The 12,425-nt window shown below is 59.5% G+C and overlaps 2 protein-coding genes across 2 annotated transcripts; one reads left to right on the forward strand and one right to left on the reverse strand.

Annotated features, from left to right (window-relative positions):
• The first annotated feature begins 5,650 nt into the window (after positions 1-5,650).
• JUNB (JunB proto-oncogene, AP-1 transcription factor subunit) lies at positions 5,651-7,462 on the forward strand. The gene has a single exon (XM_054563565.1). It carries the CDS (start codon positions 5,934-5,936, stop codon positions 6,975-6,977), a length of 1,044 nt encoding a protein of 347 aa, XP_054419540.1. The 5' UTR covers positions 5,651-5,933; the 3' UTR covers positions 6,978-7,462.
• A 923-nt stretch (positions 7,463-8,385) lies between these two features.
• On the reverse strand, positions 8,386-12,388 carry PRDX2 (peroxiredoxin 2). Its single transcript, XM_054563568.1, has 6 exons — positions 12,254-12,388; positions 11,654-11,765; positions 11,407-11,560; positions 10,679-10,801; positions 10,392-10,522; positions 8,386-9,815 (listed from the first exon to the last, which is right to left on the reverse strand). Exons 2-6 carry the CDS (start codon positions 11,754-11,756, stop codon positions 9,730-9,732), a joined length of 597 nt encoding a protein of 198 aa, XP_054419543.1. The 5' UTR covers positions 11,757-11,765; positions 12,254-12,388; the 3' UTR covers positions 8,386-9,729.
• Between the last annotated feature and the right edge of the window lie 37 nt (positions 12,389-12,425).

Genomic DNA, 12,425 nt, shown 5'->3' on the forward strand with positions numbered 1-12,425 from the left:
GAGACGTCCAGGTGAGCACAAAGCCTGGCTAACCCAGTGTTGTGGTCGCACACATGCTGAGCCGAATGTGACAGGCCAGAAACACACCAGACAGACGCGCTGACAACTGTGCATCAGACATAAGCAGGTGATGCATCATGTTGACAGACTCAAAAAGAGGGACAGTCACTTTCAGTGCTTCAAGAGTTGTACAAGAGGTGTTCAAACACACACTGTCTGATCCTGACACACAAAGCAGCACGCGTACATGCACACTGCTTACACTAGCGAGATCGCCAAGTCAAAAAGACACCCAGAAGCAAAAGGGAAAAGCAAACCTACGACAAGATGGATGGAGAGGACATGTACACACCATGACAGAGTTCTCCCACAGCCGCACACGCACTTGGAAGGCTCTGAGGGGACACTGAGACTTACAGACACATACCGCCTCGCTGGTAACATTCACACGTCAGGCCTGATGACAGATGGGACAAATGTGAGAAGACAAACTGACATATTCACACAGGTGGTCTGGCCAGACAGTCACACCAAGCGCAGAGAGGCACAGGCAGGCCAGTGAGGCCAGCGAGACGTCCATGAGCACGCTGACACGGGAACACCTGACAGAACCTGTGGGCTAGCGTGCCCGCACACACACCAGCCCGGGCTCGCACGGACACACACAGACCAGCCACAGAACGCACATAAACACACACGCAGCCCCCACTCACAGGCAGGCCACAACCAGACATTCATAAACACAATGGCACCGAGACACCCTGACACACGCACCAGCCAGAGCTCACATGGACACACAAACATGTGTGTACACAGACCTCACACAGGCAAGCCATGGACCACACACACACACACACACACACACACACACACACCAGGCAGGAATAGGTTAACTGTATGAACTCCAAAACAACACATGCATAGAGGCTAGCCATATGCAACCGATTCCATAGACTATACACACACGTACCCACCATTCCCCCCACAAAGCAGACAGGCCCCACACAGCCCTGCAGGGTTGGGCCAACACACAGACACATGCACCAGGGAGACAGGCCTCACACACTCTCACATGCCCTGACAGGCCAGCCATGCGCAGACCCACAGCGGACCAGACACACATGCTCCTGGACCCTGCTGAGGTACAGTGGAGCTCTGGACCTCTCAGTCTGTCTCTGTACCTCCCCCACCACCCCCCCCCAGATCCCCGCACTTCCTCTCTCCAAACATTACCCTGGACTTCCCTCCCTCCCTGCTATTTGTCACTTCCTGGGAGGCCTGGCTCAGCTGCTTTAGTCCCTGGCAGGCTATAGACCTGTTTTCTCAGTGCATCCCCTATAAAGGGGGCACCCAGAATTTCAGCCAGGCCCAGGCCCCCCAAGGCCTCACCGGTCGTGTGTATAGTATGTGGGGGGGAGACAGAAGTAGTTTTATGGGAAACTCCCCTCATGCCCAGCTGAGTCAGCCTGAAGAGACAGCCTCTCCTTCCTGCTTCCAAGAAAACCCAGCAGCTTCCTCTCTGGCAGAGGGGGTGAGGGACCCCCAAACCACAGAGGTGGGGTAGGGAGGTAGCTGGCAAGCCAGGGGTTCCTGGGGGAGGACCTCTGCGATTCTCAGCCTCTTCCTGCCCAGCTGCCTGTCCACACCCAGGGGCAGGGACGCGGGAGGTTGGGTGCTATGACTTGCGGGTTCTCGCCCTGGCCTGCCCACTGGCTGACTCACTCGCAGCCCCCAGCCCAGTTTCCTGGAGAGGGCCCCACCGGTCAGTGGGCCCAGGGGGAGGGGGTCACTAGACTATTTATAAGAAGGAGAAGTCCCTCATGTCAAAGTCGAAAGCCCCAGAGACCCGTGGGTGGGGGTAGGTGAACTTCCCCCTTATCCTGTCCCCACCCCAGGCCCTGGGCCCTTGCGTGTGGGGGGAGCCTGGGCACGGAGTCCTCCTCCAGATGCTGCTCTGGAGCCCAAGGGCTGGGCAGTCCCCAGCTGCCTCTGGGCACCCAGGCCAGGAAGGGGAGGGGGCTATTCTCACACCCTCTTCTAGGGGCCTTGGCGCCAGTAGAGCCAGTAGGGCGGTGTGAGGGGGTGGTGCCCAGGCCACAAGAGTGAGACTGGCAGGGGCCTGGAACCGGCTGTACCAGCTGGGCTGGGCCCCCGCCCTCCCTGGCTGGCCCGTTCCCCACCCCCTGCTCAAACATCCATGCAGAGTGCATGGAGCCACCCAACCCCACTCCAGCGTGCTGGCCTGTCCCCCCACTCACCAGCACCCCTCCGCTCTGTGCCCAACTCTGTTCTCTCTCCAGATTAAAGAAGACCCTACCTGCAAGGGCCTGCAAAGCTGGGCACACAGCTGGTCTGCATCACAGCCTCCCCGCCTATGATTATCCACAGCACAGTGGCTAATGCTCTGAGGCCAGACAGCTCAGATTACATCTCAACTCCAGCACTAATAGCTGTGGGACATCAGGCAAGGTCTTCACCTTCCAGTGCCTCAGTTTTCTCATCTGTTAAATGGGGATACATAGCATGCATTTTGCTGGGTAGTTGAAAGCAGGCAATTAGTTACTCTACTTAAACCACTTAGAAGAGTGCCTGGCTCATGGCAAGAGCTATATAAGTGTTAGCTATTAAAATAATAATTATTATTTCTCAGTCTGTCTGCCTATCCTAAGTGTCATTGCTGTCTGCATGACGCTCACCCTGCCCCCAGTCTGTCTCTCTGGCCATCTCTCCCTGCCCTGACCCCCACCCCTTTACACCCATTTTTCCTTGCTGGGTCCTTGCCCTTCATCTTGACCCCCTCTGGGCCAGCCTCACAGCTCTTCAAGGCTCCCCTGGCCTGGCCAGCGTCAGCACCGGCCAGGGCTGACTCACTGTGGCCTCCTGGCCCTGTGGGACCTGCAGGTTGGCTTCGTGAGATGCTGCCCTCTGGCCAGACCTGCCCAGGCCCCCAATCCTGCCCACTGCGCCCCCGCAGGGCCCTGGCCAGATGTCAGCTGCAGTTATTAGCATGGGCGGGAGACACAGGCCTTGGCAGCCTGCCTGCCAGACTCAGCGGCCCGCTGGAATCTCCCTTGAGCCTGGAGCAGGGAGGGGAGCAGTTCAAGCAAGGGGAGGAGGGGAAGGGGCACCCAGGGGTCACAAGTATCTCCAAAGACCGAAGACAGGGATGCCCCCAGATTCTTATGGGACCTTCCTCCCCAGCGCCACTGCTCTGCTGGACTTCCCCATGCCCCCACGTAGCTCAGTTTCTCTTTCACCTCTTTCATTTTCCCTCTCTCCCCCACCCTTGGTGAGTTCTGTGCCTGGCCTACAAAGGCTGGCTGGCCCCATCCCTCAGCATCTCTCTACACTAAGGAAACTTCCATCATTCCAGAGGATAGAGGCCTCTCTCTGACAGAAAGACTCAGCTTCTCACCTCCTGTTCTAGTGGCTCACATCTGAACTGTTTGCAAGTCCACCTTAAATCTAACTAGAACCCTCACCATCTAAACCTCCACCCAGTCCTTACTGGGGAAGGTGCTCTGGGTCCCCCCAGATTCTCCTCTTGGATTTTTAGATCCCAGCTGACTGGAGGCAAGGGGAGCCCTCAGACGAGGGAGATACCTTGGGGAGAGGGAAGCCCTTCTAGTTATTCTAGATGGTATACCCCCAGACTAAAACAGGAGTAGGAGCCCTTGCCCACAAATGTGAGTGAGAGGGCACCCCAGTGCCTAGAGTTGCTTGTGGGGAGAGGCCCCAGATCTCCTGGCAGAAAAGATGAGTACCCCGCCCGAGGGAGGAGGCAGCCGTGCCAGCCCGCCCAGGCGCCAGGGACGCCTCGAGGCATTGGCCCGCCCCCTCCGCGCCCGTCGGGCCAGGGGCGAAGTCCGACCCAGGCCCGTGGGCAGGTGGAGACCTGCAGGGCTGGGTCGGGCCGGGCCTGGCAGGACACAGCCCCAGAGCGACTGGGTGGGGTCCGGCCAGGCGGCCATGGGGGCCCCGGGGCCGGAGGCTGGGGCTGGTCAGGACTAGCCGTCGGGGGCCCGGGCGCGCCCTGGGACCTGGCAGATACCCGGGCTCCCGGCTCCTGGCTGGGGGCCCGACGACACGACTGGCCCCACCCCTTCCTGTGCCCTTATATGGGCGTCGGGGACAGACTCCGGGGACCCCCTCCCCCAGCCAGGGGCAGACTCCGGCCTGTTGCCACGGTGACCAGGACCCGCTCCCCTGTGCGTCCCCCTCTGACAAGCTAATGGAATCGTCCCTTGACTGCCAGCCCCCAAGATCGCCCGCGGGCACCGCAGGCGGTACCATTGCTGGAGTGGGGGGATGGTGACTGGAAACCTCTGAGGCTGGGCGTGTTCGGTGCAACCCGGCCTCCGAGGGGGTCCTGCGCCCAGGTTCCTCTTCTGAGACTCAGAACCCAGCCAGACCCAGGGCGGGGTGCAAGGTCCCGTAGGATCCAAGTGACGGAGACAGGGCCGGGCTCCTTCCCCCAGGGCTGTTGCCACATTTCCTGCCGCCGAGTTCTTCCCCGGCCTGTTTCTAAGGAAGGAGTGGGGCTGGGCGACCGCGCCCCGGCCTTGGGGCTGGGTCCTGGCAGCAGGACCCGACGGGGTGTTGGTCAAGCTCAGGGTTACTGGGGGAGGCCTTTGGGATAGGGACAGAGTATACAGGCCCCTGGAGGTCACTCACAAGAGAGAGCCCCGGTCATGGAAGATCCAGCAGTCCAGTTCCAAAGGATCCACAAAGACCCTTCTTTTCCTCATGTTTCAGCCGAGGTGCCTCTGTCATTGTCATCTCAGCTCTGAAGGTGTGCCCGGACCCTTCTAATTCTTCGTCAGAGCTTCACAGATGACCCCAACCTGTGACAGTGTCCCCCTCTCCTACCACACATTATTTCCCTGACTCAGTGTATCCCAGGACCCTCTCACTTTATGTATTTCTAGATTCCCCTTCCCATTTATGGGGGACATCAGCCTCTCCCACAGACTCCAGGACCCCTACTTATTTCTTGCATAATGGGTCCTCGAGGGTACAATGGGTACCCTTTTCATCTCCCACCTCCTCACTTTTCCTGAGTTCAGCCGCTCCCATGAAACTCCCAGTCCCTCAACCCCATTGTACGCGGTACCCCCACTCAATTCCTGAGTCAGGCGTCTCTTCTCCTTACCTCTCTCCCACTTACCCCGCTTAACCCTTCCGTCTCTCTGTTCATAGCCCTCCAGCCACACTACGGATTCCTCAGGCCTTCTGTGTCCAACTTGGGAAGCCCCCCCACACGCCACACACACACACGCGCGCGCGCGCGCACACACACACACACACACACTCTGTACCAGTTCCTCGAGACCCTCATCGCGTACTCCAGGGGTATCATCACCCTCCCTGGAGCCGCTCCCAGCGTGTCTCGGATCGTCCCAGCATCCCCCTCCTTGCGCACCCCGGGGTCCCCTGAGCCCCTCCCCCTGCAGCCTCGCTAAACCACCCAGCCCGTGGCCGCTGTTTACAAGGACACGCGCTTCCTGACAGTGACGCGAGCCGCCTCCTCCCCTTCCCCAAGCTCGAGGAGGGGGGCGCTGGGGCCCGGCTCGCGCACCGGCCAATCGGAGCGCACTTCCGCAGCTGCCAATCGCCGTATAAAGGCGTGTGGCTCCGGCTGAGCGGCTGGGACCTTGAGCGCGGCAGGCCAGCGTCGGAACCTGCAGGGAGCGGGAAGCAGGGGGAAGCGACACCAGGGAAGCGAGCGCGCCAGAGAAGGGCAGAGGGGCTAGCGAAGCCGCACAGAGCTTCCGCGCACGGCGTCCCGCTGGCCTCTCCCGGCCGGTGCCAGCCCCCGGGACCACACTTCCAGACATCCAGTCAAGCCACCGCTGAGGACAGCGCATCGCTCGCCGCAGCGAGGCCCGGGTCGGCCCCGCAGGGACCACCCCCAGACCGCCCGGGCCGCCCGGATGTGCACTAAAATGGAACAGCCCTTCTACCACGACGACTCATACGCAGCAGCGGGATACGGCCGGGCCCCGGGCGGCCTCTCTCTACACGACTACAAACTCCTGAAACCCAGCCTGGCGCTTAACCTCACCGACCCTTACCGAGGTCTGAAAGCACCTGGGGCGCGCGGCCCCGGTCCAGAGGGCAGCGGTGGTGGCAGCTACTTTTCCGGCCAGAGCTCGGACACTGGCGCGTCCCTTAAGCTCGCCTCATCAGAGCTGGAGCGCCTGATTGTCCCCAACAGCAACGGCGTGATCACGACGACGCCTACGCCCCCGGGACAGTACTTTTACCCTCGCGGGGGTGGCAGCGGTGGCAGTGCGGGGGGCGCAGGGGGCGGCGTCACCGAGGAGCAGGAGGGCTTTGCCGACGGCTTTGTCAAAGCCCTGGACGACCTGCACAAGATGAACCACGTGACTCCCCCCAACGTGTCCCTAGGCGCCAGCGGGGGGCCCCCAGCGGGGCCCGGGGGTGTCTATGCCGGCCCGGAGCCTCCTCCAGTCTACACCAACCTCAGCAGCTACTCCCCAGCCTCTGCGCCCTCCGGAGGCGCCGGGGCCGCCGTCGGGACCGGCAGCTCGTATCCGACGGCCACCATCAGCTACCTCCCACACGCGCCGCCCTTCACAGGCGGCCACCCGGCGCAGCTGGGCCTGGGCCGCGGCGCCTCCACCTTCAAGGAGGAACCACAGACCGTGCCGGAGGCGCGCAGCCGCGACGCCACGCCGCCAGTGTCCCCCATCAACATGGAAGACCAGGAGCGCATAAAAGTGGAGCGCAAGCGGCTGCGGAACCGGCTGGCGGCCACCAAGTGCCGGAAGCGGAAGCTGGAGCGCATCGCGCGCCTGGAGGACAAGGTGAAGACGCTCAAGGCCGAGAACGCGGGGCTCTCGAGCACCGCTGGGCTCCTCCGGGAGCAGGTGGCCCAGCTTAAACAGAAGGTCATGACCCACGTCAGCAACGGCTGCCAGCTGCTCCTTGGGGTCAAGGGACACGCCTTCTGAATACCCCTTCTCTGTACGGACATTCCCCCGCCCCCAGCCTGGACGGCTGGACGCACGCCTCTCACAGGGCGAGGGGGCAGGCGGTGGGCACCGGCCCCGGGGCTTGGGGGCGCCGAAAACAACACTGGACTCCTGCCCCCCGGATCTGCGCCCAGTCCACTCGACGTTTACAAGCCCCGTTCCACGTTGTGGTTTTTTTTGTATGTTTTTTTTTTCTTCTGGAAACGGACTCGATTCATATTGAATATAATATATTTGTGTATTTAACAGGGAGGGGAGGAGGGGGCGATCGCGGCGGAGCTGGTTCCGCCGCCCGGTACTCAAGCCTGCGGGGACACTGGGGAGGAGACCCTCGCCCCCTACCCTTCCCCCTCTGCACCGTACTGTGGAGAAGAAACACGTACTTACTCCCGGAAGAGTTTATTTTAAGATGTGTTTGTGTGTGTGTGTGTGTGTTGTTCTGACTTTTTATTGAATCTATTTAAGTAAAAAAAAAAAGATTCTTTACTAATTTCTGTTGTCTTTTTTTCCAAGCCGGGCGGATGGAGGGAGGAGAGTATTGGGATGTCCCCACCCCACTGCTGTTTGTGGCTCGCTTCTGTATTTGTGTCCCCTCGCCAGCTCTGCCCAAGAATCTTGCGATCTCTTCTCGCGTTCCCAGATCCCAGGAGCAGGAAAGTCCAGGGCGGGTACGCAGTCCAGCCTTCCAACACCTGGGGCAGGGTGCCTGGGGCGAAACGCGCAGTGCGCAGGCGCGGCCCCGCCTAGCCGAGCGCGCCGGGGCTTTCCCTGCTGACGCAACGGAAGCGCTACCCATATATGGATGGATGCTGCCCAATGACGCGACGGCGGTCTCTGGGCAGATTCCGGGAATCCCCTCCCCCGCTCTGCCGGGCAAGGGCCGCGGCGCCCGGAAGGAGGCCGGGATTTTCCCAGGCGGGCGGCTGCCCGGGCCCGGAAAGCCCCAGGCTTGGGTCCAGAGCGTCCGCGGTGGGCGGGCAGCGCTCTTGGGTCCAGGGAGTCACCCCAGAGCCTCCTCTGGCTGGCGCCCTGACCCCGCCGCGCCCACGCTTGTCTGACCTGACTTGGGTGAGGGGTTGCTGCGGCTTGCGCGTCCTTGCCGCCTTGGTCCCCCTCACCCTCGCCAGGAAGGGCGGCGCCCGCCTGCCAGTTTCCCGTCCCGGTGCCAGACCAGGATCGGGGCGACTGCCAGGTCTGGTCCTGTCGGGGCGGCTGCTCAGGCCGCAGGGCGCCTCCCCCGCTCTCATGGGGCTCCTTCCCCCGCAGCTGGGAATGTAATGAGGGCGGCTCGTGCGCCCCCCAAGGAGGTCAGGCTGGCCTCGGAGTTGGAAGCACGCAGAACAGCAGAGAAACCAGGCAACAGGGGTGGGATGAGCAGAACACTTTATTAATTAATTTATAAACTATTGAACAACCTGGCCCTGGAAACACAGCCTGGACCACAGCAGGCAGAGAGATAATAAACAAGGAAACATAATTCGGAGACGGTGGTTAAATGTTAGGAAGAGAAGACACAGGTCCAAGTAGTAGTGATGGGGCAGAGTAGATGAGTTGCTTTGGAAAATGGGATTGGGAACATGGACCTTTAATGAGAGCAGATTTGAAGAAGCCTGGCCCTGAGAAAATCCTGGGTGACAGCATTCTGCCCAGAGGGAACACATGCAGTTCCTGCGGCCAGAGCAAGATCGTCCTGATAAAGAGAAAAGTAAGAAGCCAGTGTGCCTGGAATGGAATAAACCAGAAGGATGGAGATTAGGTCAGGAAAGACCACATAGGGCCTTCAACAGAAGCGTAGATAAAATTTCAAGGCTGAGATTAGTGACTTTGGTGGTTATTAAGCTGGATAGCTATATTAATAATGGGTCTACGGGTTAAATAAGCCTGTCCATCCAGTTCTGTAGAAGGAACTGGGGGCTGAGAGTGGAACCACCACTTGCCTGGGCACATACATCAAACTGCACTCCTGGGAAAATTGCCTTGCTCCTGACACCTGCCTGCTAGCCTAACCCTCACCCTCCACCCTAGGGGCTGACAGGCAGCAACAGGCAGCCCTTCCATCCTGTGGTGGGACAGAGCTTGCCCACTGTGTACATTGCTCGAGCTCCCTCCCATTCTTCGTTCTGCTTATGGACCCTCTTTACGGTAAGACAAACCTCTTTCAGGCCCAGAAGCCTGCCCTGGTAACCATTCACTGGGCCCAGCTTCACATACTTGATCTCCTTTAACGTGCATGATGATATGGCTTGGTTGTCTTTATTCCCATTTTCCTGATGACGAAAGCCAGGAAGGATCACATCGCTTAAATGACACTTGAACCCAACCTGGCTGATGGCAAGGTCTGGAGACTGCCCTCCAAGGCCAAGAAATGAAAGCAGTGAACATGGGATAAAACTGCCACCTTGTGGTGAAGATGAGTAACTACAGTGTCAGTTTCTCAGGCCAGAGCTTGGAGAAAAGAGGGGTGGGCCGGGAGTCTACAGGACAGACCACACCAACACAGACTCACATTTGTCCCTAATACTTTATTGGTAACCTCTAGACCTGTGCCTGGTTGGGCGGCTCCAGGGATGGGTCACCACTCACCATTCAGCTAAGAATATGAAAAGGCCTGGGACTAGCCCTTTAGGGTCACAGACTATGGACTATGAAGGGACAGATCTGTCCTTTCCTGGGCCAGCACAGGGAACCCAGGTAGGGGCCAAAAGCCCAAGCTTGGTGCCTGTTTGTCAGCCTAGTTGTGTTTGGAGAAGTATTCCTTGCTGTCATCCACGCTGGGCTTGATCGTGTCGCTGCCTGGCTTCCAGCCAGCGGGACAGACTGGGAAAACAGAAGGAGGCACACGTGAGGCTATAGTCCCATACTCAAGGCAGGACACAGTGAGAAGCAAAGCGAGATCGGAGTTGCAGAAGAAAAAGCCCACAGCCAAGTGATCCAGGCCCAAGACCATATTGCATGCTGACAGAAGCCCCCAAGCCCAGGTGCAAGATTTTTGGCTGACATTTCATTTCTTTTTGGCCCCTTTAGCCCCATCTTTTTCCCTCAGCCTCACCCCTACTAGACTTTGAGAGGCTATGGTCAGGCTATGCCCTGACCCAAGAAGGTACTCTGGTCCAACTAATTTTATTCAAGCCTGCCTTGGCACATGCCTTCTCAAATACCTTCTCTATAGATTTTTATTTTATTACCTCCCAGTTCCCCACCCTCATGTTGGGGTATCTCCCCCCACCAGACTAGAAACTTCCTTCAGATAAGGTCCTGAGCTGAATCTTCTTTGGGGCCCTCACATCCATGTCACACAGGTGACCAAGCAGGCAGTGAATGTCTGCAAAGGGACAGAGAGAAGGGCTGCGTGTGTACGCGCATGTGACCACCTGTAAATGTGTGTCCACTCACCTTCCCCATGCTTATCTGTGTACTGAAAGGCCTGGACCAGCCGAAGAGCCTCATCCACAGAGCGCCCCACAGGCAAGTCATTGACGGTGATCTGGCGAAGGATGCCCTTGTCATCAATGATAAAGAGGCCCCTGAAGATATAAGGGTTCACAGTGAAGATCTGGGCGCTCCCACTGGCAGAGCTAGGAGAGGGAGCACCATCTCCCTGCCAGCCATGGACTTGGGGACCACCCAAGATTGGACCCCTCACCCTGAGGATGGGGGGAGTACCCTGAGGCCCCTCTTACCTGTAGGCAATCCCCTCATCCTCCTTCAGCACGCCATAGTCATGAGACATGCTCCTGGTTACATCAGCCAGCAGGGGGATGTTCAGAGGGCCCAAGCCTCCCTCCTTCCGGGGGGTGTTAATCCTGGGGGTGGGAGAGACAGGGCTGGGACCTCAGGATGCCTGGCGCAGCAGGGTCCTCACCCTGTGGGACTGAGTGATAAATGCTGGAGGGGGGGTGCTGGACGAGAGAGATAAGGGGCTTTAGAGCAAGGCCCTGGGAGTCCCACCCACCCCACCCTGAAGTGGATGCAGGGGCTGTTTCCACAGCTGGGAAGACTCAGCTAATGCTCTGGTTCCAAACAGTGGCTTCACATGTGCGGCAGCCTGTGGCATCTTGGGGCAGAGTCCCCAACCTCCTTCCTCTCTATGTCCTGGGGCCTAGCCCTTCACACCCTCAAACTGGAGTTGCAACCTTCTTGAAATAGTTCTTGGGCGGGAGGCTGCTTTGCCCTAAGTGCCCTAAGTGAGATAAAGCGTTTGTAACTCCACACCAATTAACTAAATTCCAAATGCTAATTACTGTCATCATCATCATCGTTAAGGACTTGGGCGTCTTTATTCCCATTATCTTCAAGATGGGAAAGGGAGGTGCAGAGGTTGAGCGACAGCTACTAGAACACACAGCTCGGTCCCTGTAGAGGTGTAGGTGTGGCTGCACCGTCCCTCTCCGCTGTTCCCCGCTCATACCAAGCCAGGTGGGTGAACTGCGAGTCCACAGAGACCCCCAGCACCTCGCAGTCCAGCTTGCGGAAGTCCTCGGCATGCTCGCTGAAAGCGATGATCTCCGTGGGGCACACAAAAGTGAAGTCCAAGGGGTAGAAAAAGAGGACCACGTATTTCCCTGGAGAAGGGGGCAGGAATAGAGGAGTGAGGGCCCAGCATCTCCGATGCCAGGGCCCCGCCCCTACCTGGACACCCTTCAGGCCGCCCTCACCTCTGTAGTTTGAAAGCTTCACCTCCTTGAAGGCGCCATCCACCACGGCGGTGGCCTCGAAGTTCGGGGCGGGCTTTCCGATGTGAGCGTTTCCGGAGGCCATGACTGAAAGCTGAGACCCCCCTCCGCCCGGTCAGTGTGCCCGCGAAAGACCCTTTGTCCTCGCTTCCCAAGGTCACCCTGCGTGCTAGGCCCGGTGACTGAGTCAGAGCGGCTGAGGCTGCCTCACCGCCCCGAACCCTCCTTGGTACCGGCTCTGCCCTGCTTTTAGACCACGGGAGACCCGCCCCCGCCCCCACCCCACCTCCCGCTCCTCCCACGCGTCCTGCCAGCGAGAGCCGTACAGCCGCTGCCGCCAGGCTTCCCATTAGCGTGTCGGCCCGAATGCGGTGGCGCGGGCTCACCGCCGAGGGAGGAACCCCCAGCGAGCAGGAGACGGGAAGCACGCCAACGCCCTGGCCTCGATTCCCCCACCCGAAGGACAAAGGCGGCCACCAAAGTGGGTGAAAAACAAAGGCGGCCAGCGCTGAGGTCTGGAGCGGGCAGGAGGAGGCTCCGAGGGGGCTTCCCCTCGGGCCGGTGCGCCCCAGGTGTCCCTACCTGTTTGGGGAAGGGTGGGACGCACTGTGCAGCAGACTAGCTGACTCGCGTTCTCAGACACAAGTGCTCGCAGGACAGTGGAGCCTTTTATGCGTGGCCCGAACCATGACGCTCAGGGCTGGGGGTGGTGACGAGAGGAGCGGTCGGGTCCACTGTCAACGTAGTGGAGGGG

The sequence above is a fragment of the Pteronotus mesoamericanus genome, unplaced genomic scaffold (genome assembly GCF_021234165.1).
Source record: "Pteronotus mesoamericanus isolate MK-2021 breed Mesoamerican mustached bat unplaced genomic scaffold, CSHL_Meso_final scaffold_827, whole genome shotgun sequence".
NCBI classification, from domain to species: Eukaryota; Metazoa; Chordata; class Mammalia; order Chiroptera; family Mormoopidae; genus Pteronotus; species Pteronotus mesoamericanus.

Bases quoted from the DNA above. Each gene is read 5' to 3' on its own strand.
- JUNB (XM_054563565.1), top strand. From the start codon at position 5,934: ATGTGCACTAAAATGGAACAGCCCTTCTACCACGACGACTCATACGCA.
- PRDX2 (XM_054563568.1), bottom strand. From the start codon at position 11,756: ATGGCCTCCGGAAACGCTCACATCGGAAAGCCCGCCCCGAACTTCGAG. The intron at 11,561-11,653 runs GTGAGGGCGGCC...CCCCTTCTCCAG, and splicing joins GAAGCTTTCAAACTACAGAG to GGAAATACGTGGTCCTCTTT. The intron at 9,816-10,391 runs GTGAGTGGACAC...CTGTTTTCCCAG, and splicing joins CACAGATAAGCATGGGGAAG to TCTGTCCCGCTGGCTGGAAG.